The following is a 24,813-nucleotide window of genomic DNA, read 5'->3' on the forward strand; positions in this document are numbered from 1 at the left end:
GTTGGACAACTGAGGTATCTGTAAGGTGTATTAACATTGTTTCTGATGTGAGCCACAATTTGCACTAGTCTGACAAGCTACTACTGTCAACCCAAAACATCCCAGGTAAGTGTAAAATCATGAACATTTATATTTGAACAAACTTCCTCTTTAAACTCCAAGAGAACACTGTGTAACAGACCTACCAGAGCACTGTGTGGCAGTATAATGACCAGGTGGTTGATCCCGCTTCACCATGAAAACACAAATAGGATGACTGCCAAGGTATGATAAAATACTTTTTTAATACCTTAATCTGTGCTCTCCATATAACAAAACTCACTTTGGTTTAACACCGGTCGGTGATTCAAACTTTACAGTAGAAACCAATCACGTAGAAGAATGGTATTGGTATTTTTCATTATAAACATAATAATTAAAAATGGCCAATAGTGTTACCTTAAATTGTTTGGTACAAACTTGATAAAACATTGAACATTAAGCAAAATGTAGATTATTTAAACCATTTGTTTGTGTCTCTGTCTCTCTGTTCTATCTCTGATCTTCGTACTCAGTGTCTGTCTCAAGGCTGACTGTCCCAGAGCTGCTGTCGGAGCAGGGTGAGGTGGTTGTGTCGTAGCGTGCGCAGCTCTGTGAGTCTCCCCAGCAGGCGAGCGAAGCGCTGGGCTCCCTGAGGGCCCTGGGCTCCATACCGGGCTCCGCACACCCTGGACAGCAGCTCCATGGTCAGCTCCTGTAAGCTCTCCACACACACCACCGCCCGCAGCGACGCTTCGTCTGCTAACAGAGCCAGATGACAGAACGATATAGAGTTGGTCGTCACTATCTGGCCAAGCTAGAGGAGATATTCAGACACGCTTGGAGGAAAATGATAAGTCAATAAAGAGTGTGTCTTTATCAACTAAACATTTTGTGTTATAGTATTTAAAATAAATTAACAAATACATTTAGCCTTTCATACAGTAGTGTGTCAGGCATAGAGAGCCAGTCACCTGAGCATAGTAGTGCTGTAGCAGTGAGCAGGGCATATTCAGCCTCCGTCACCCCCAATGAAGCCATGCTGTGGAAGAAGTTGAGCACCGGTCCTAGCAAGTCCTCATTGACTCCTGCACACAGACAGACTACCTAAGACTCAACATGGAAGGGAACAGTACAAAACCCAATTTCCCTTATTTTTCACTGTACGCTTGCTTCATTTTAATATCTTTAAAGGGATAGTTCACTATTTTGAAGTTTTAGCATATTTTCGACACACCTGGGGTGTTGTGGTTTCATCCAAACAGTTTTTAGTTTTTTTGCCTGTTATTTATCAAAGTCCAGATTCTCGGACTAGGATTTTTAAAGCCTGTAACAATACTAGTGGAAAATAAGATAAAATGTCAAATAAACTATCCCTTTAACTTGAACCTCTCTTCAAATAGTACTGTAAATAAAGCTCATAAGATGGGATACTATGGCGGTGAGTACACTATTTAGATAGGACAGTGTGCCTTACCTGAGTTTACAGGGCCGGTCCCACTATGAATGTTTTCCTTGGACTCTAAGGTTTTCAGCCAATGATGAGTTGAGATGTTGAAAGGTTGTAGTGCTTGTAAAATAAAATAAAACAATGAGCTCTCTGGCATAATCGGCCCGGTTCCATTTCCATCCCTAGCTCCTACCTTTTCAGTACACAGTAAATCAAGGAGATTTGGAATCATAGTGTTCACTGGAGTTATCTTAACCCTCAACAGAGTGATTTGGCTCCCTGGAGTGATAACTGGTGTTCATTTGGATGTGTACTTTTAACTCCTTAAGAGTAACCAGAGAAAGGGATTGATATCTATGGAGGATCCACAGCCCCCTTACATTGCTTTGGAGTACAGTGCAATAAGTGATTTATTCAGTGTGTTAAAGTTTTAACTCTCACAGGGGGGGCTTCATTATATTTCCCAGCGTTCCTCTGTTGCGGGTTGATTTTTAGAATTATTTGTTTCAATATCTGTGTTTTCGCATGTACTTTGATTGTTATTGATCTTATGCTACACAAAGATATATAACTTACATTCTTCTAAACAAATCTAATCCGTAAGAGGTTACTGAGATGGTTATTCCAGTTTAGGTGATCTAGGTGTTCTCAATATACTCAGTCTTTACTCTGATAATCATTCGGAATGCAGGTTGCGGGTGATGAAAAGATAAAATTGTTGGATAGCCTCACTAGAGATCACTAGACATCACTTAGCAAGCCAGCATAATGTAATCATTTACTCAAAAGGCACTCTGGGAAATATGCAAATAAGGCTTTACACCCTACAGTAAAAGGTAATGAACTGCTAGAGTAATGTACTCTGATGGAGTTGATTGTTAATTTAAAACACATAAAAGTGTGAAATGGCATGTGGTTACATTTAATCAACTCTGAGAGTTTAATGTGATTGGATATGTACTCTATTTAGTGGATATGTACAAAACAAATTGTAATCTACCCCATGACCAGGTTGGTTTTAACAAAAAATGTGGTTGGAACCATTAACGCCCAGATGGTGTTGAATGTGACCCCATGGGAGTTAAATGAACTCTTGTAATTGTACTGTGTAGCATGCTGAAATGTGGCAAGGACAAATGAGTCAGTCACCCACAAGCCTCATGTTGGTGTGGTGGTGTCAATACCTGGGCTAGAGGCTGCTGGGTTCTGGGTGAACTGCTGAGCTGATAGCAGAAACATGACTTCCACAGATGAACTAGAGAGGAGGGTGGTCTGGTCCAAGCAGTCCAGGAGCTCAAAGCCTACATGGACACCAGACACTAGATTAGTTTACACTACAGGAGGTATCAGACACAGAGTGGCCTCAGAGAGAAACAGGGCTGGTTTTTTATTTTTTTTTATTTAACTAGGCCAGTCAGTTATGAACAAATTCTTATTTACAATGACGGCCAAACCCTAACCCGGACAACGCTGGGCAAATTGTGCACCGCCCTATGGGACTCCCAATCACTGCCAGTTGTGACACAGCCTGGAATTGAACCAGGGTCTGTAGTGACGACTCTAGCACTGAGTTGCAGTGCCTTAGACCGCCACGCCACTCGGGAGCCCTTTTGATTTTGGTTTTGATATGAAAATATATGGTAGGTGAAAGCAACATGGTGTAAGCTTAGCAGGTATATGCTTTCCATATCACTGCAGAAACAAGAAAGGAGAGAAAGCTTATGTATGAGGTGTGGCCCAACTCACCAGGTACACTCTTGGCGAACTGCAGTAGCCTCTGAGAGGGAGGGCATGCCATGTCTGTTAGTCTGTCTCCACCAACCTCCGTACAAGTCCACTCAAACACCTGCAGAAAAAAACTGCCTGAATAAGCTCTCAATGAGATTAGTAGAAAAATTACAACATATCTTTAAAATCTCAATCCACAGACAACAGAATTACTATTCTTATCAGCGACTCACCCTACAGTGTGTAGTGTCCTGCGCACTGTACTGCCGATGAGCCTCCACCATCCTGTCCAGCACATGCTTCTGTTCTACTGACAAATTTTCAGACACTACCTGTTACAGGAAAACATTTATTACAAACAGATCATTTGATGGCTGAGTGAAATTACCCCACAGGGCACAGACGTCAGTTCAACGTCTAGTTTTGATTTACATTTGGATGAGTTGTAAAAAAAAACATGTCACCATGTCATTGGATTTAGGAAATTCCCTTACGCTGAGGAACTTTGGCAAATCCAATCTGGGGCGTATACATTATACCGAGTCTGTTGCAAAACGTTTCTTAAACAGAAGCAAAAGGAACTAAACGGGGAGGGACCTACTGAATTGTCTAATATAAACTCTTGTTTTGCTCTATTGGCTTCCGTTGGGTTCTTAAACAGTAAACTGTTTTCGTAATAATTATACCCCAGGTTTCCACGCTGATTTATCGTCATCACATTGAATGTTTTGGTTGAAATTAAGTGAAAACAACGTTGATTCAACCATTGTGTGTCCAGTGGGACCATTCTGACACAGACTTGGAGTATAAGCAGGGTCGTATTACAGGGCACCCCAATTAGAAATCAGTCAACAGTGTTACAGGTTTCTGGTCCATCCTACTATTAAGAGGCCATTCCAAAGACCTATGCAATGTTAAAATAAATTGATCTGCGACATCCCCCTGACGGTCCCAGAACTTAAACAGGAAACCCAAGAAAGTGATCTGGGAGAGGGCCACCTATGAACAAAAGTAAGGAACAAATCTGTGGTTCTCCATTGAAACAATCCATCTGACAAGATGATCATCCCAGGGTCTGTAACTATCTAGACCCTTCGATATTTGATCTTGGGGTATCTTTCAAAAAGTGTCAAGCTACAATGTCCTTGCCGTTCAGAATATCCAAGAAATGTAACACAATGGCGAAAGGTCAGAAAACTAGATGAGAAGGTTTGAATGTAGGAGGAAAAGAGAAAGTGATGTACCTGTCCTGATAGCCTGCTGGTGGAGCTGACTCTCCTGCTCCCCATGTTCTCCTCCTCCTCAGGCCCTCCTCCTCTGTGTTTGGTCCCCTTCCTCAGCCTCTTGGACTGGCACTGCACCTCCGTCAGCAGACCTGGCAACACAATTGCCTCTGTCAGACTCACATAGGCAAATATATTTTATTTACTTATTGTTTATTTACACAAGGGTATTGAGATCATACATACATATATCCCTACAGCCCTGTACAAGGTATTTTGGTTGCCTTCGCAATTAAATTATGTCCTCCTGGCTATAAATTGGAGATATGAAGATTCAAGATTCAAGATCTTATTGTTAGCTTACTCTGCCTCTCTTCAAATGATTGACATTGCTTTCAGCTAAATACAGTTTTAAAATATCCCTACAGCCTTTTTGATATGGTATGTTCCCCTCACATTCAGCCAGCATGCCCACAGCACGACATTTCTGCAGGCGGCAGTCCTGGCACTTTCTCCGCATGTACATGTCCATCTCACAGCCTCCGCCACTTTTACACCGGTACACTGCTTTCTTCGTCACACTCCTTCGGAAGAAACCTGAAACACAGGAGTATCACCACCTCTAGTTGGGGTCCATTTCAATTCAAGTCAATCCAGATAAAGACGTTTTTTAAATTTAAATTCAAACCCCAAATTCAGACAGATACCGGAAGTGACGGGCTCTGTGATAAACTTTCAGGTTGACCACCCAAATGTTGTTGTAAACATTGACGAAAACACTGCCTCGCCTACCTTTGCAGCCTTCACAGGTGAGGGCGTTGTAGTGGTAGCCAGAGGCTTTGTCCCCACACACCACACACAGCTCATCCTGGCCCCTCACCCTTCCTCCTGGACCCAGCCTGGTCCTCTTGACCAGGGACAAATCTCCCCCACCTCGCCCCTTCCCCAGGCTTCCACACTGGGGCTCCGGGCTGGGCTCGCAGGGAGTGTCCAGGCAGTGGGGGCTGTAGGGGTGGGTGGAAGGTGGGTGGAAGTGCTGGGAGTTCGGCGGTCCGTAGACAGAGAACTGCACATTGATGGGGCTGTACTGCTGCTGGCTGAAGGCTAGGCCCTGTAGGTCTGGCTCCTGGAAAGGGTAGCCCAAAGGGTCCCCCAGCACATCTGTGTGATGAGGAAATGACACAAAATAAATGGATTTGGTGCTTTGATCCTGAACCCACCGGTTAAGTTTAAGTGCCCCACAGGGGTGGACCTAGGAATGTCTAGTGGCTAGCAAAGAAAGTCCACCAGAGCCATTATCCCAGTCACACTGGTTTCAAGTCAAAGTGCATCACAAGAATGTGATCGTTGTCCACCATCTTACGGGATTCATGCATGACTTAATGTATTTAATTGGTCCTATGGGACTTAATAAAACAACGTCAGAGCGAGACCTTGTGAACCAGTTTGGACTGTGGAAACAGGATGCAGCTGAGAGGTTACAGAGGCATTTTACCATTTACATATTTTTATAGAGTTTTATTCAGTATTTTATTGCCGCGTAGATTGGTGTCTGATGATGTCTTATGAGCGTAGCGGGGGGAGGGGCGGTGGAGCTGTGAAGCATTTAGCAAATTCAATTCCTGTCTCCACAGAGGGAACATGTGTCACCACTGGTCACAGATCAGCCCTAAATCAGTCACTCTGATCAGAAGGATCCACTTCCATAAGTTGAGTCTCTTAGCGTTTTATTAGTTCAGATAAGAACTGAAATAATGAGAGTTTATTTCTTTTAAGCACAAAAAAAATTGAATGATTAATGTCCATCCTTTCTCAAAATGCATCAATACTACTGGATGTATAAGTTACATTGTACTCAGGTGCACATCAAGTGTCTTCATACCATATCAGCCTGGATATTCATCCATAGCTATGAGCTATGTCCTGACATGTACTGACATGTACTGAACACCACAGTGACCTCTAGAATCCAACCTATGACCCCTCCTTTCTGAACAACAACACTCACCCTATCCTCAGCCACAACCCGCCTCACCCCTTCTCTTTTAGAACCATGACTCTATTTTTCCTCCCCTCTATATCCTTCTCTCTCTCTTTCTCTCCATCACCACTTTCCTCACGCATCCCGTCTTTCCTCTACGTCTCACAGATGTTTCCTGTCCTGGCGAGGATGGAGGCCAGTACTGAGTTTGTGCTTGCGTGACAACACTGTGGTGAGCTCTGTTTGTAAACCGTTTCAGCACTATGTAAACACCCAGGCCTCCCTCCCTCTGTCCCACGCACACTAACGCTACCCCCCGTTATGTAGCCATATCATATCCACCCCTCAGCCAGGAGAGGAGAGGACCACAATGTGAAGAAGCCACATAATTAGGGTTAGGTCACAACACTCCACTGCAACCATTATAAATAGGCCCTAGTTCCAATGCAAATTCTTTGTTAGCTAACATCCTGTGTACTGGAAATGTGGCAGGCTATCCTATAAGTATTTTTCCATTCAGATTTATTTATTAAAAACAGTTGTTTCTAAATGTATAAGGTTACGCCCAGACTTTATGTATTCTTGCAAGTCTCCCCCTCTAATCTACAGGCCTATGGCATTACAAATGATAACAGAAAAGCAACACACAAACTAAAGCAGAACAAAGGAACCATAAACATATAATATAAATTAAATATAAATGTATAATCATGACATTTTGATTTGATTAGGTCATCACCACACAATTACAGAGTATGTATCAGGATACATTGTGTTTGGATAAGCACACCATCAAATCGGACTAGATTGCTTTAGTATAATTGCAGAGTCCAGATAAAAAGAGTCCCTCACCGTAGTACTGCAGAGGCTCGGTGATGCCATATCCATCAGAGGCAGAGAGGTAACCACCGGCAGACATGGTCATCTCCGACTCACTCCACTCTCTCATCTGGACAGCTGATCCACAGTCAGTCTCTGGGAACACCCGCTTAATCTATCAACACACATACGGGGAACCACACACCTGAGGAATCTGCAACTCTCCAAACATTTCTTTATATCAATGCTTGACGACAGGTCTCCTCAGTCTCCTAGCTGTGATATCATTGCCTATTTTAAGCTGCGCTCTGAGATGCAAACCTAAAGGTTACTGTTGTCCACAGTGAAGGCGTGCAGCTGAAGTCTGTGGCAGTGCGATGGATCTCTGCTCCTTTGGGAGGCATCAGGGGGAGACGAGGGACAGAGAGGAGAGTGTGAGAAGAAGAGAGAGATTGAACTCAAGTCCAAACAGCTGTCCTGGCTTGGAGTTCAGAGAAAAGAGAGAGGTCCTGTCATATGGGGGCCTGTCCCTGGTGGGGAGCTTAGGTTTGGCATGGGTGGATGGATCCCACCCCACCACGGACGAGGAGTTCACAGAGTGGGATCAATGAGTTAGCTGGAGCTGGTACTCTGTACCAACATAACTGGACATGACCAGTAGTCAATCTTTACAATATTTATTATTTTTTCCATAAACATCTTGATACCTTTAATACTCTTCCCCATCTACACTATATACTATTAGTATGCTGTAGTTACTCTTCCTGGGTAAGTAGTGTGTGTGTGGGTGTGCATGCACGGCCGTTTGCATGCTTGTTGTACGAGTGTGCATGTGAACACAATAGTGTGTATGTGTTCATGCGAATGACTGAGTGTGTTGTGTATGTGTCTGAGAGTAAATGTACGTGGATATGTGTGTACATGTGTATGGGTGTGTGTTGTAAGAGTGTGTGTTGTAAGAGTGTATGTGAAAGCTCATCTTTGCGGCCCCCAGGGAGTGTTTACTCGGATTCTGTTTGCTCTGTTTGTGTTGCAGTTAATATTTGACACTAGTCAGGTTTTGAGTTTGGGAAACTCGCCCCCCTCCAAAGTTGACTGGGTCATGTCGAGCCCTGACGAAAGAGAGAAGACCCTAGATTTGCCCTAACCTCTCCCTGATGGGGTTTGACATGTAGCATGATTCTAGCAAACGAATGGTGTCCTTCCCACCCTGACCCCATTCCTCAACTGTCAAATTACACTGGCCTGTCTGTGAACCAAGCCGACCAACGAGCAGCATTTCATTCAATTATCTACCCCACGTGCTGAGCGTCTGTGCTGAGCAAGCAGTGCAAAGGAGAAGGTACACCGTAGGTAGGATGCATTTACAGTATGCACACATGCATAACATTGAGTATTAACAGTGATAATAGTTATGGTGACAATTTAGTTATGTTTCACTAATTCATGATCGGGCATGCAGTCCTCTGTTCATCTCTAATGGGCGATTCCAAGCCAGGAAGGCCCAAAAGTATTTAAAACCCTTTTAAGACCAATGCATGCCTCTTGTAAGACAGTATGATCCCTGAACCGCAGATGATACAGACACCATCTTGGTGTCATTATCCTCTTTATAGTGTGCTCTAAAATATGGAGTATGTCTAAATCACATTGATTTATTCATCATAAAAAAATATTAATATGAATATCTCAAAGCACCCTTTTCGATTTAGCCAATTTTTGGGACATTGTTTGGAACAACATAGTCTTCAAACACTTCACATTTCCAGAGTGGTGCTCTGCTACCTTTGAAGCAAACAAAGCAACCTCAAATTAACATTGTGTCGTCTTTGGATCCAACTAATCTCACTCCATCTGGTACCTAGGCACAACTGACTAGCTAAGGTCCCCGATTGAAAGAAATCCCAAATAGACTAATGTCATTATTACATTTGTTTGAATTTCTTTGTCATTGTACAATTACCTTAACAAATCCCTGGAGAGGCTTCTGTTGTCATATTCCCCTGTCACGTATACTGTTGCATTAGACATGTCTTCACAAAGCTTGCTACCCCTTATACTGTACTCTACCTCCAAGAGAGTGTGAGAGCATGATAACGGAGGGAACACACACACTACAGTGGATGTGGCTGCGCATTCCTTCATTTCCCTCATTTCCCTCATCATAATGAGTGACGGGGACAATTTATTGGAGTGTATACATGTGGCCATGGATCTTCTAGTGTGGCCCAGTTGTCACTGTCGGACAAGGGCCTGAGCATGTACATCCCCAAGGGAAGCGTACTGGAGGAGGAGGGTAAGGGTGGGATAAACACACGACCCTTGATTCACTCAACGTTTGGACTGAAGGCTGTAAGCACACAATAAATATCTCTCTTTCTCTAAACCTCTAGTACGTCTTCCCAGCTTGGCTCTTTATCACTGCACACTGTTTGCTGGTAGCCTGACTCAGATAGCACAGTGTTTACTGATTTAAACAGGAAACTGACGCTTAGATTAGAGTGGCCTTGCAGGGAGGGCCAGGGGATGGATTTGTGGTTAAAGTCCACTGCTAAAATAGATCACATGATTTGTAAATACTTGTAAATACTCTAAATGTTACTACAGTTAATGCGAATTGACTAGACCGTTGTTGTGAAATGTGAAAAGGAACATAAATGCTTGCTTAGTACATCACATTTTCACCTCTTGAAGTTATCGCCCTAACTAGATCCAAACAGTTTATAATCTGTTTTAGAAATACATTCTAGGAACGCGAAGCGAGGCGGCCATCTCTGTCGGCGCCGGAACTCTGAACATACTGAACATACAAACATAATATACACAATGAAAGTCTTTGATTTCAGCGTATCTGTTGTTGCTTTAGAACGCTTGAGCCATTTTCACTATAGTACAAATGCAGTTTTCAGAAAATGTTTCTCTCTCATATGGATTCCATAGAATCAAGATTTTTGTTCCCCCCCCTACTGTACTGTAGATGCAAGCCTACCAACTTAATTTTCCTTATCCATTACTTGTTTGTAACAGCAGGTCTTAAAAACGTTTACAAACTAGTTAGGATACTGTTGTCATGACTAAACGGACACAGAATCAAGTCAAAATACTGGCTCGACATTGTGGCAAAAATATTTGTAAAAGTCCAAGTGTAACCACCAAACCTCTCGAACCTAACCAGTGTCAGTTCCTTAATGCGTGCATCAATAATGTGTCTTTTTATTATTATTAAGACTTAGTTGGAGTAAATTACCCTTCCAAAGCACACTGTTAAAACTTCTTAAATCTCTCTGTAAGTCTGTAAGATAAGATGCACTATGGCACCTTGGCACTTCATCTATCAGGTAGCAGGTTACTCAGGAGAAGTATGACAGCTAAGCCTCTTCACATCATCAAGACAACTTCACAGCAACAATCAACAAGGAACATGATAGTAAAACTACGTTTTTCAAATACACAGTCCATAGTAGAGTTTGAATAACGGATCAAATTGAAATAAAATTATAAATATACTCTTCATCGAGTAAAATGTATGAAAAAGAGTGATATGAGCTCACCAGTGGTGGTCTTCTCCTCGTGTGCTGACTTCTGATAGCCTCCTGATTTTTCCTCCCCTTACATTTGTAATGTTGACTGCAGTTCAGCCTCTGGCATTCTACACTTGCCAAACACGCACTCGTACACAATCACAATCACACACCCGCGCACGCACACGCACACACACACACACGCACGCACGCACACGCACACACACACACACACGCACGCACGCACACGCACACACACACACACACGCAAGCACGCACGCACGCACACACACACACACGCACACACACACACACACACACACACACACAAACGTTCTCTCTCAATCAAGAGACAGTCACTCACTCATCCACATTACCTTGCTTAGGACCCAACATCAGAAACATTGTATGAGGTGGATAAGGATACTAGATACCATGGATGTCTTTCAAGAAGACAAGGGGCACTCAAAGTAGATTTTGCACAGGTAATATGTTATTATAATGGTCCTTTGTAGCTCAGTTGGTAGAGCATGGCACTTGTAACGTAACGGCAGGGTAGTGGGTTTGATTCACGGGACCATTCACATGTAAAATTTTGCTTTGGATAAAAGAGTCTGCTAAATGGCAAAAGGTTATTATTAAACTGTGTAATGTATGCAATTATTTATAGAAAGGAGTAATGCCTGAAAAAATATATACGCAACTACCACTATGCACTTCTACAAAGGTCACAGTAGGCAAACCTTACAATTTAGCTCAAGTGAAAGCATCACTTTCCTGAGAAAATGCACACCTTGCTTTGGCCTACTACATAAGGTGAAATCTTAAACAGTAGTTGATACACCCCTCAATGAATTGCATTATGTTAAACTAGAGAGCATAGAGGGATATATAGGAAGTATGCGGAGCGGAGGGGAATGTGTGTGTGATGGTGTGGGCTCTGGCCCTGCAGTGAGAGAGAGCAGGCTCATTAAGACATTCCCAGTATTGTGTGTTTATAAACAGCCTCTTGTTCGTCCCAGTGATGGATGATGGCCCACTATCACTGGCTCTTCCTGCTGCCCTCTGTAAGAAGCCCTGGGACTGCCTAGGAACACAACCTCTTTGCCACTGTTTCACAACCGACTACAACTACATGCACGCACACACTCCTACTCCCTCACTGTCGCTGCATGAGATCAGCCCCCCACACAGTTCATCTCCTTTTAGAACCCATCGTGATAGTTTTGTTCTGACCTTTCCTCCCTCGCTGGGTGGGCCCTCAATGTCACTTATATGTGTGTACGTGTGTGAGGGAGAACGTGTATGTGTGCGTGTGTGAGAGGAGGGTTTCTCAGGGTCAGAATTCCATAACTAGTTTTTTTCAATAACAGGACAGTAATAACAATAACTGCACTAATAAAGAGAAACAACATGGCTGTGTCTTCCAGGAACATTAGAGTCAGTGACAGGTCTACCAGGGTCCCCCAGGGTCTACCAGAGTGTGGAGTGGAAAGGTCAGAGGTCAGCTTGACCTCCACATGACATGATAAATTAAGGTTGAGTGTACACGGGGTAAAGTCAAGGTTACAGTTGGGTAAAATGGTGAAATACATGTTACTATTGAAATACAATATAGTATTTAAAGGGTGCTGCATTGCATCTATTTCTAGATGTTTGATTATGAATGTCTTAAATATATACTTTATTTTAGTTTTTACAATCAATAGTAAAATCTACAACATACATTTTTTGGGTTGTCATAAAAGGACAAGTAAAATACACACACACACACACACACATAAACATACACACACACACACACACATATCCATACACACAAACATACATACATACATACATACATACATACATACATACATACACACATATATATATATATATATATATATATATATATATATATATATATACACACACAGTGGGGCAAAAAAGTATTTAGTCAGCCACCAATTGTGCAAGTTCTCCCACTTAAAAAGATGAGAGAGGCCTGTAATTTTCATCATAGGTACACTTCAACTATGACAGACAAAATGAGAAAAAAAATCCAGAAAATCACATTGTAGGATTTTTAATGAATTTATTTAGATTATCAGTGGTCTTGTATTTCTTCCATTTCCTAATAATTGCTCCCACAGTTGATTTCTTCAAACCAAGCTGCTTACCTATTGCAGATTCAGTCTTCCCAGCCTGGTGCAGGTCTACAATTTTGTTTCTGGTGTCCTTTGACAGCTCTTTGGTCTTGGCCATAATGGAGTTTGGAGTGTGACTGTTTGAGGTTGTGGACAGGTGTCTTTTATACTGATAACAAGTTCAAACAGGTGCCATTAATACAGGTAATGAGTGGAGGACAGAGGAGCATCTTAAAGAAGAAGTTACAGGTCTGTGAGAGCCAGACATCTTGCTTGTTTGTAGGTGACCAAATACTTATTTTCCACCATAATTTGCAAATAAATTCATTAAAAATCCTACAATGTGATTTTCTGGATTTTTTTCTTCTCATTTCGTCTGTCATAGATGAAGTGTACCTATGATGAAAATTACAGGCCTCTCTCATCTTTTTAAGTGGGAGAACTTGCACAATTGGTGGATGACTAAATACTTTTTTGCCCCACTGTATATACAGTGCCTTGCGAAAGTATTCGGCCCCCTTGAACTTTGCGACCTTTTGCCACATTTCAGGCTTCAAACATAAAGAAATAAAACTGTATTTTTTTGTGAAGAATCAACAACAAGTGGGACACAATCATGAAGTGGAACGACATTTATTGGATATTTCAAACTTTTTTAACAAATCAAAAACTGAAAAATTGGGCGTGCAAAATTATTCAGCCCCCTTAAGTTAATACTTTGTAGCTCCACCTTTTGCTGCGATTACAGCTGTAAGTCGCTTGGGGTATGTCTCTATCAGTTTTGCACATCGAGAGACTGAAATTTTTTCCCATTCCTCCTTGCAAAACAGCTCGAGCTCAGTGAGGTTGGATGGAGAGCATTTGTGAACAGCAATTTTCAGTTCTTTCCACAGATTCTCGATTGGATTCAGGTCTGGACTTTGACTTGGCCATTCTAACACCTGGATATGTTTATTTTTGAACCATTCCATTGTAGATTTTGCTTTATGTTTTGGATCGTTGTCTTGTTGGAAGACAAATCTCCGTCCCAGTCTCAGGTCTTTTGCAGACTCCATCAGGTTTTCTTCCAGAATGGTCCTGTATTTGGCTCCATCCATCTTCCTATCAATTTTAACCATCTTCCCTGTCCCTGCTGAAGAAAAGCAGGCCCAAACCATGATGCTGCCACCACCATGTTTAACAGTGGAGATGGTGTGTTCAGGGTGATGAGCTGTGTTGCTTTTACACCAAACATAACGTTTTGCATTGTTGCCAAAAAGTTCAATTTTGGTTTCATCTGACCAGAGCACCTTCTTCCATATGTGGAAGGGTAGCCTAGTGGTTAGAGCGTTGGACTAGTAACTGGAAGGTTGCAAGTTCAAACCCCTGAGCTGACAAGGTACAAATCTGTCGTTCTGCCCCTGAACAGGCAGTTAACCTGCTGTTCCCAGGCCGTCATTGAAAATAAGAATTTGTTCTTAACTGACTTGCCTGGTTAAATAAAGGTAAAAAAAAAAAAAAAAATGTTTGGTGTGTCTCCCAGGTGGCTTGTGGCAAACATTAAAAGACACTTTTTATGGATATCTTTAAGAAATTGCTTTCTTCTTGCCACTCTTCCATAAAGGCCAGATTTGTGCAATATACAACTGATTGTTGTCCTATGGACAGAGTCTCCCACCTCAGCTGTAGATCTCTGCAGGTCATCCAGAGTGATCATGGGCCTCTTGGCTGCATCTCTGATCAGTCTTCTCCTTGTATGAGCTGAAAGTTTAGAGGGACGGCCAGGTTTTGGTAGATTTGCAGTGGTCTGATACTCCTTCCATTTCAATATTATCGCTTGCACAGTGCTCCTTGGGATGTTTAAAGCTTGGGAAATCTTTTTGTATCCAAATCCGGCTTTAAACTTCTTCACAACAGTATCTCGGACCTGCCTGGTGTGTTCCTTGTTCTTCATGATGCTCTCTGCGCTTTTAACGGACCTCTGAGACTATCACAGTGCAGGTGCATTTATACGGAGACTTGATTACACACAGGTGGATTGTATTTATCATCATTAGTCATTTAGGTCAACATTGGATCATTCAGAGATCCTCACTGAACTTCTGGAGAGAGTTTGCTGCACTGAAAGTAAAGGGGCTGAATAATTTTGCACGCCCAATTTTTCAGTTTTTGATTTGTTAAAAAAGTTTGAAATATCCAATAAATGTCGCTCCACTTCATGATTGTGTCCCACTTGTTGTTGATTCTTCACAAAAAAATACAGTTTTATATCTTTATGTTTGAAGCCTGAAATGTGGCAAAAGGTCGCAAAGTTCAAGGGGGCCGAATACTTTCGCAAGGCACTGTATGTTAGCCTACTGTAACCATGAATATCCATGGAAATATAAAGTTTATTTGGAAAGAAAGAAATATATTTTTCAAAGCATTCATGATTTGCATAAAGGTAATATACTAACTATTACTCTTGTTAAAAATATTAAATGGTATTACATTTGGTGAAGAGCATGTTGTGACTTGTTTAGGACTCAAAACTCTGTCACACCCTGACCATAGAGAGCCATTGGGGTTCTTTATGGTGCAATAGGTCCGAGTGTGACAAGGGGGTGTTCGAGTCTAGAATTTCTATGTTGATGTGAGTATGGTTCCCAATTGGAGGCAGCTGATGATCGTTGCCTCTAATTGGGGATCATACTTAGTGTGGTCCTTTTCCCACCTGCGTTTGTATTGTTTCGTTTTGGTTTAGTGCTTTGTGCGCTACGAACTTCACGTTTGTTTATTCTTTGTTGTTTTTTGAAGGTTCACTTTAATAAATATGTGGAACTCTACTCACACTGCGCCTTGGTCCGATCATTATGTATACGACAAACGTGACAAACTCAAAGTTTAGGACTTGAGACTTGTTGGTCTTGACTTGAGACTTGACTCGGACTTGCCTGTCTTGACTTGGGACTTGACTTGGGACTTGAGTGCTAAGACTTGAGACTTACTTGTGACTTGCAAAACAATGACTTGGTCCCACCTCTGGTAATAAATATCAAAGACTCAAACCATCTGCCTCCCCCGGGTCTTGCCTTGTGCACTTATACCATGACAGATTCAACCAAAGGCAGTGTAGAGACAGTGGGTCCCACACCAATTAAACATATTAGTCCTAGAACATATGATAAGACTAAGTGTGATGTGATAAGTCACATAGTCAAGGGAAGGCAAGCCAGTAATAAGAAGAGTAATAAGAAGGTTACCATACTGTCAGCCACTATATTGGGACTAATTCGGATTGAAGGACAGACGTTTTATGCTCAAAGTCAGTTGAAACAGTTGAAGGGTAAATGGGTGGCGGAACAAGGGAAAAGAGAGACCCAGGATGTGGGCCCCTTCATCCTACAGCTCCCCCACCTTATGAAGATAAAGAAGGTATGGAAGTGAGAGAAGGTTTATACCCTATAATAGCTACTGGTACAAAGGTAATTTATTAAGGGGAAACTAATGAAAGGAGGATGAGAGTCTACAAATGGAAAAAAAAAGAATAGAATAGATGCAGAAAAAAGTTTCAGTAATTGGCGAATTGCGGAATTAGGGTCCACTGGGTCCTCGTCAACCCCTCTAAGAAACCCAGGCAAAGACAAAGACAGGAAGATTCCGCATATGGTCAACAGTTCATATAAGGGCAGTAGTGGACCCTGGGATCCGGAGAAGGACTGGGAAACAGGCAGTAAGAAAAAGATCTCATACAAACCAGTGAGAATTGCCAGACATATGATGGAAGATCAAAGTTTGGAACGAGTAAAAGAATAGTGTTTTCAAAGAACAATGGAAAGACTTAAGGCATGAAGTCTGCGAACACCGAAAACAACTGAGGGATTTACAGGATGACAATTCTGAGGAAAACAGGAGACAATATGACAAACTAAGAGAACAACTCACAGAAGAGGAAAGAATGGAAGGTGATATAGAAGAGAAATGGAAAGAATGAAACTGGAAGAGGAAACATGTAGAAGGGCAAATGCATGCTGAATAGAAGCCCTGGAGTTTTGGCGATATTTCAATTGCTGCTAAATCCCTACCAATAATGTCGAAAGGAGCCGAAGTCTGGATAAGAGAATTTGAAACAAGGCAAGGCCACCAGACCCTATGCCTTGGAGATATGAAGGCAATTTTATCCTGGGCGTTCACCCATGGACAGTTCACTGATGTAATGATCCGTTGTGGGTTAATGAATCAACCCGCTGAGCTGGAGTTAAGCCAGTGCAGACAACACCTATGGGACTGCTTGAGCAATATGCAGGGTTTTGTATTGTGACAAATGATAGAATCACTCACATACACAACAACCATTACCAGATACTTTCTCAGCTCAACAGGCTGAACTTTTGGCACTAACCACTGCCTGTAAACTGGTAGAAGGAAAAAGGATTACAATTTTCTCTGATTCTGCTTATGCAGTAGGGGTTTGTCTCTCCTGGTGTGGTGTCTGGAGAAGTAGGGGTTTTCACAATGCTTGTGGAAGTCCTATTCGTAATAGAAATGTGGTTTTAGATCTCTTGGAGGCTATGATGCTGCCCTCTGCTTTGGTTATTGTGAAGGTTGCTGCTCACACTGGGGTGAAAGATTTTGTGAGTATGGATAACGCCATGGCAGATGAGGCTGCTAAATTGGCTGCCTCAAAGTATCATAGCCACTCCATGTTCTTCTCTGTTACTGTTGGGAAAGACACTGACGATTTGGCATCTAAACAGGCTTTGGATGTTGGTTCTCATTTGGTATGGCAACAGCGAGGTTGTAAACTTGACCCCATTTCTAGAATTTGGAGACAGACTGTCCGGCAGACTGTGTCTGCCAGCTTGTCTTATCGCCTTTATTTGCCAAGTGGCCCACGGTATGGCCCATTTGTCAAGGGGGATATGATAGAGGCAATTTCTTTGGATTGGTTTTGTCCAAATTTGACTCAGCATGTGAAACAGCTTGTTTCGATGTGCTACATGCATGCAATTTAACACTGCCAAAGGAGCATCTCTAAAACCAGGTAATTTCCCTACGCCAAGAGGACCATTTGTCCATCTTGCCATGGATTTCATAGATCTTGCAGAAAGAAAAGAAAGGAAAAAGTACTGTTTAGTCCTTATTGACAGGATTCACTAGGTGGGTGGAGGCATTTCTCACCACACACTGTGATGCTAAGAAAGTGGCAAAGCTACTAGTAAGGGAGAAAATACCTAGATTTGGTGTTCCTGAGGTTTTATTTGCAGACAATGGTACCAGATAGTAGAGTGAGAAACCAGTCTAGACATGTTTTTCTCATCTTAGATACTTTGTATCTAATCCAATGCAACAATGTTAAGATATGATTGACGGTAGGTTGTATAAAGAGTGCTGTCTCCTGTTTTGCCACATAGATATTTACTATAGACTACTGAGGTACTCTGTATGTGAATCTCTGTCTGCAATTGCATTTTATTACTGAAAAGTTTTATACCAAGGTTCTTGTGTCTGTGTCATCTATCTGGAAGACTGATTACTAAAGGAAACTTACATCACCCCATGCAAAGGACCACCCAACACACCCTTGTCTTGATGACAGCTTTGCACACGCTTGGAATTCTCTCAACCAACTTCATGAGGTAGTCACCTGGAATGCATTTCAATTAACAAGTGTGCCTTCTTTCCTCCTTAATGCGTTTGAGCCAATCAGTTGTGTTGTGACAAGCTAGGGGTGGTATACAGAAGATAGCCCTATTTGTTAAAAGACCAAGTCCATATTATGGCAAGAACTGCTCAAATAAGCAAAGAGAAGCGACAGTCCATCATTACCTTAAGACATGAAGGTCAGTCAATCCGGAAAGTTTTTTCAAGTGCAGTCACAAAAACCATCAAGCACTATGATGAAACTGGCTCTCATGAGGACCGCCACAGGAAAGGAAGACCCAGAGTTACCTCTGCTGCAGAGGATATGTTCATTAGAGTTACCAGCCTCAGAAATTGCAGCCCAAATAAATGTTTCACATGGTTCAAGTAACAGACACAGCTCACCATTAACTGTTCAGAGGAGACTGTGTGAATTTGGCCTTCAGGGTCAAATTGCTGCAAAGAAACCACTACTAAAGGACACCAATAATAAGAAGAGACTTGCTTGGGCCAAGAAACACAAGCAATGGACATTAGACCAGTGGAAATCTGTCCTTTTGTTTGATGAGTCCAAATGTGAGATTTTTGGTTCCAACCACCATGTCTTTCTGAGATGCAGATTAGGTGATGTCCACGTGTGTGGTTCCCACCGTGAAGCAGGAAATGTGATGGTCCCACTGTCTGTGATTTATTTAGATTTCAAGGCACACTTAACCATCATGGCTACCACAGCAATACACCATCCCATCTGGTTTGCACATATTTAACCAGGTATGTTGACTGAGAACACATTCTCATTTACAGCAACAACCTGGGGAATAGATACAGGGGAGAGCTGGGGATAATTAGGTGGCCATGAAGGTACAGTATGAAGACCAGATTGGGAATTTAGCCAGGACACCTAGGCTCCTACAATAAATGCCATGGGATCTATAGTGACCAAAGAGAGTCAGGACACCTGTTTAACATCCCATCCGAAAGAAGGCACCCTACACAGGGCAATGTCCCCAATCACTGCCCTGGGGAATCAGAAGATTTTTTTCAGACCAGAGGAAAGGGTGCCTCCTACTGGCTCTCCAATATCACTTCCAACAGCACCTGGTCTCCCATCCAGGAACTGACCAGGACCAAACCTGCTTGGCTTTAGAAGCAATCCAGCAGTGGGATGCAGGGTAGTATGCTGCTGGCTTAGTGTGACTATAATTTGTTTTTCAACAGGACAGTGACCTAACACACCTCCAGGCTGTGTAAGGGCTATTTGACCAAGAAGGAGAGTGATGGAGTGCTGCATCAGATAACCTGGCCTCGACAATCACCTGACCTCAACCCAATTTAGATGGTTTTGGATGAGTTGGACTACAGAAAACACAGCCAACAAGTGCTCAGCATATGTTGGAACTCCTTCAAGACTGTTGGAAAAGCATTCCAGATTTAGCTGGTTGAGAGAACGCCAAGAGTGTGCAAAGCTGTCATCAAGGCAAAGGGTGGCTACTTTGAAGAATCTAAAATCTATTTTGATTTGTTTAACACTTTTTTGGTTGCTACATGATTCCATATGTGTTATTTCATCGTTTTGATGTCTTCACTATTACTATACAATATAGAAAACAGTAAAAATAAAGAAAAACCATTGAATGAGTAGGTGTGTCCAAACTTTTGACTGGCACTGACCCCTTGACTTTTTTCATATTTTGCTACGTTACAGCCTTATTTTCAAATTGATTAAATAAAACAATTGTTCACCAATCTCCACACAATACCCCATAATGACTAACCAAAAACAGGTTTTTAGAAATGCTTGCAAATGTATAAAAGATTTAAAACAGAAATATCTTATTTACATAAGTATTCAGACCCTTTGCTTTGAGACTCGAAATTGATCTCAGGTGCATCCTGTTTTCATTGATCATCCTTGAGATGTTTCTACAACTTGATTGGAGTCCACCTGTGATAAATTCAATAGATTGGACATGATTTTGAAAGGCACACAACTGTCGATATAACATCCCACAGTTGACAGTGGATGTCAGAGCAAAAACCAAGCCATGAGGTCGAAGGAATTGTTGGTAGAGCTCCGAGACAGGATTGTGTCGAGGCACAGATCTGGGGAAGGGTACCAAAACATTTCTGCATCATTGAAGGTCGCCAAGAACACAGTGTGTCCTCCATCATTCTTAAATGGAAGAAGTTTGTGTGGAATGCTAAACCAAACAATGGACGGATCTAAAAGAAAAAGTAAACAAAAGGACGATACCACAACTTCAGGTAAGATACTGTATTTATTGTTTGCCCACTTTTACGAATCTGACTCACTTTGAAATGTTAGTTTTCTTGTGTAATAACACAGTGGGCCTACATTTATTTGTGACAGAAATGTAAAACAAACTATCATACATAATTACTAATATAATTTTCTATATTGTCTTGGCTTTAAGGACCTTAAAGACGACAAAATCAACTTAAAGACGACAAAATGTTGTTACTCGTAGGGAGTGTTTCAAGACTGGAGGCGGACACCCACTAAGACCAGAGACAGATGAGCTGGGGGACTTTTTCGCCCTGGATCATTGATAGCCAGCAACCCCTGGAACTCCTGATGATGACAATCTGGACAGTTCAGGTGGAAGACCATTCCAATCCTCATTTCGTTGGACACATTCATTTAACATGTGCCATCCCTGTAATGTTGTCAGTCATCTCTTGCACTCCCATAATACAAATTATTTAATGCACTCAACTCTTGAATAAATAATGTCTGTAATGCAGTAATATAATCATTTTCTAGAGGCAGATCACTATAGCTTGGAGGCAATAAGCGCAACCTAATGTATTTAAAAGAAGAGCATGATACACTATACATAGAAAGTATGTGATGTTGGTAAAGTAACGGTATTGCTTTAAAACGCCGAGGTGCATTATGGGTAACGTAGTAAGGTAACTGTTGATGCAATTGTGTGTGTGACGGGGATGTAGCCGAACTGTGAGCCAGGCTCTTTTTCTCCGTTAGCCCACTATTTTATTTTGTCATTCGGACTACCTCAAATTATGTACAAGTTTTAAAAGTGAACTTCTTCTGTGGAATTCTAGACAAACTCTTCATTAGCAGCGGATAAGATCCACAAATGTGGGAATTACCCCAGAACATCCGTAAATTGATCAGGCTCTGGAGCTAGCAAGTAAACGCTCCCCTGAGCCGTCCCGAATACGGTCTGGAGGCGAGGCAGGAAAGATAACGGTGTTCCCTCTAAACTGCGCTCGGATGCGCAGTTGCCAGATACGGCCACGCAGCTCATCCGGGACTACTGCTCAGAATAAACTGAATATCAGCCATAAAGAGAAGCACGATATTGAATTTCACTCAACTTTCCAGAGCAGTGGTCACCAACCGGTCGATCTCCAAGTCATTCCTATTCAATCGCCAAACATTAATGTAAAAATGTGTTCCTATTTTTTTTTATTCGTCTTGGGCTGTTGACGGTAGGTGCACCCAATTCAGCTGTATTGTGCGCTAGGTAGGGGAACTGTTGCCATTTTAACCATTGCACGTGTCTGAAGTTACAACCTCTGCAAGGCGAGCCTTGAGAGCAAATCAAGTGCACTATATGGTTACCCACCGCTAGCCAATCGGATGGCCCAGATTACGGTGTCTGCAGTAACCTAGCAGGCATAAAAGAAAGCTACAGCAAAATTGATACTGTGAGATTTCAAAACGTTTAAAACGATGACAAGAGAGAGGCCGTCAATGAATACAGCAAATAGCGTCTGTTTTTTTCAGTGATTTCGTGTTTTAGTTCTTACTCAGCATTATTCAACACTTTTATAAACCACTTCCTATTTCCACTCAGCGCTACAAAAAGCACTGCGTTAGTAAATAATGAATAGGAAAGTGAATATATAGGTTTGCGTTGTAGTTATTATTAGCAGCTTGAGTCTTTTTTAATATAAAGGAATATTTCACTTTCTCTGTTCATAGGAGTAACAAAGTGAATTTGTGCATGAGGCACAAATTATGGGGTGTGACTCATCATCCAATTGGTGTCCCTTTTTGGTCAGTGTCAGTGGAGGAAAGGGAGAGCGGAGGGATGTTGCAACATGGACCCTCAGTCTGCTGCTCTCCCTCTGCCGAGACTGACCATCAGATGCAGGCACCATCAGCCCAGTAAAATACATTTAAATGTATGCTTCCTCAGCTGTGCATCACAAGTAATACAACAAGGGATCGATTACCAGTGTGATCATATTGCCTACCTCAAATTTTGAAATATATTTTGTGAAATGGCCCCAACAACAGTGCATTGGCAGGGCAATTCAAGCAAAGCCAATATGCGGTGATAATGTATTGAGCCTATAGCTTACTACATAAACCTCATTGCTACAGTACCATTTTAATTAGTTAATGTTGCATATGCTTACATTTCTGTTTACATTTTTACTCAAAGTGATCTTGACTCAGAAAAGTTTGGTGACCCCTGTTCTAGAGTTTTCCCTGTTAACACTATCAATGTTTCCCTTTACAGTGCAATTGTGATTGATTCAACGCAATATTAGCCACTTTCAATGCAACTTACAGAAACAAGATTTTGTTATAGGCAGAATGCATCGGAGTAGGATTCTATTGTATTGACACGCATGACTCAGCCAATAAGAGATGCATATATGGATCTGTGCCATTTACTTTGAACTGGACTGTGTTTACAGCATAAGCGGTCTTGAGTAGATGCGCTGGTTTTGAGATCAAAACAAGAGCTGCATGTCAAGTGTGTACATTTTGTTCATATCCTTTGGTAGTTAGTGAGTTATTAGTCAAGTTATACAGTGCATTCGGAAAGTAATAAGACCGCTTGACTTTTGCCACATTTTGTTACAGCCTTATTCTAAAATTTTTCCCTCAACACACAATACCCCATATTGACAAAGCAAAAACATGTTTTTAGACATTTTTGCAAATGCAACTAAAATACTGAAAAATTACATTTACATAAGTATTCAGACCTCTTACTCAGTACTTTGTTGAAGCACCTTTGACAGCGACTACAGCCTCGAGTCATATTGGGTATGACGCTACAAGCTTGGCGCACCTATATTTCAGGAGTTTCCCCTATTCTTCTCTACAGATTCTCTCAAGCTATGTCAGATTGGATGGGGAGCATTGCTGCACAGCTATTTTCAGGTCTCTCCAGAGATGTTTGATCAGGTTCAGCCACTCCTGCTTTGTCTCGGCTGTGTGCTTAGGGTCGTTGTCCTGTTGGAAGGTGAACCTTTGCCCCAGTCTGAGGTCCTGAGCAGGTTTGCATCAAGGATCTCTCTGTACTTAGCTTTGTTAATCTTTCCTCTCGATCCTGACTAGACTCCAAGTCTCTGCCGCTGAAAAACATCCTCACAGCATGATGCTGCCACCACCATGCTTCAACATAGAGATGGTATTGGCCAGGTGATGAGCGGTGCCTGGAATTCCTCCAGATGTGACTCTTGGTATTCAGACCAAATAGTCCAATCTTGGTTTCATCAGAACAGAGAATCTTGTTTCTCATGGTCTAAGAGTTCTTTAGGTGCCTTTTGGCAAACTCCAAGTGGACTGTCATGTGCCTTTTACTGAGGAGTGGCTTCCATCTGGCCACTACCATAAAGACCTGATTGTTGGAGTGTTGCAGAGATGGTTGTCATTCTGGAAAGTTCTCCACAGAGGAACTCTGGAGCCCTGTCAAAATGACCATCGGGTTCTTGGTCACCTCCCTGACCAAGGCCAATCTGCCCTGATTGTTCAGTTTGGCCAGCTCCAGGAAGAGTCTTGGTGGTTCCAAACATCTTCCATTTAAGAATGGAGGCCACACTGTTCTTAGGGACCTTCAATATTGCAGAAATGTGAGACAGGTGTGCGTCTTTCCAAATCGTGTCCAATCAATAGAATTTACCACAGGTGGACTCCAATCAAATTGTAGAAACATCTCAAGGATGATCAATGGAAACCGGCTGCACCTGAGATCAATTTCAAGTCTCATAGCAAAGGGTTTGAATACTTAATAAATAAGGTGTTATTTGTAATACATTTTCTTAAAATATAAAAAAAAAACTTGTTTTTGCTTTGTCTTTATGGGGGTACTGTGTGTAGCTTGAGTCAAAAAAAAAAATTTTTTAGAATAAGTAACAAAATGTGGAAAAGTGAAGGGGTCTGAATATTTTCCAAATGCACTGTATATGAAATTCTCATGTTTTATGAATTGGATTATATAATCTTTAAATCCAGTCAAAAACAGTATAGGATATGGAAGGCAGCAAATGACATCACTTTCTTAGCATATCTAGCAAACTATCGATCCGAGTTCCATAACCATTTTCACAG

General features: G+C 41.8%; 1 protein-coding gene across 4 annotated transcripts; it reads right to left on the bottom strand.

Moving 5' to 3' along the window:
- Positions 1 to 265: 265 nt before the first annotated feature.
- Positions 266 to 10,870, bottom strand: LOC115102242 (bile acid receptor-like). 4 transcript variants are annotated; one of them, XM_029621949.2, is made up of 12 exons: positions 10,771 to 10,795; positions 7,541 to 7,610; positions 7,253 to 7,394; positions 5,212 to 5,580; positions 4,876 to 5,016; positions 4,441 to 4,571; positions 3,430 to 3,528; positions 3,215 to 3,314; positions 2,653 to 2,769; positions 1,496 to 1,588; positions 993 to 1,106; positions 266 to 780 (listed from the first exon to the last, which is right to left on the bottom strand). In XM_029621949.2, exons 3-12 carry the CDS (start codon positions 7,347 to 7,349, stop codon positions 563 to 565), a joined length of 1,479 nt encoding a protein of 492 aa, XP_029477809.1. In that variant the 5' UTR covers positions 7,350 to 7,394; positions 7,541 to 7,610; positions 10,771 to 10,795; the 3' UTR covers positions 266 to 562. The 4 variants fall into 4 exon arrangements, with proteins under 4 accessions (XP_029477809.1, XP_029477810.1, XP_029477808.1 ...); XM_029621950.2 differs by lacking the exon at positions 7,541 to 7,610 and having other exon boundaries at positions 10,771 to 10,870; XM_029621948.2 differs by lacking the exon at positions 10,771 to 10,795 and having other exon boundaries at positions 7,541 to 8,292.
- Positions 10,871 to 24,813: the final 13,943 nt, after the last annotated feature.

This window comes from Oncorhynchus nerka, linkage group LG20 (genome assembly GCF_034236695.1).
Source record: "Oncorhynchus nerka isolate Pitt River linkage group LG20, Oner_Uvic_2.0, whole genome shotgun sequence".
NCBI classification, from domain to species: domain Eukaryota; kingdom Metazoa; phylum Chordata; class Actinopteri; order Salmoniformes; family Salmonidae; genus Oncorhynchus; species Oncorhynchus nerka.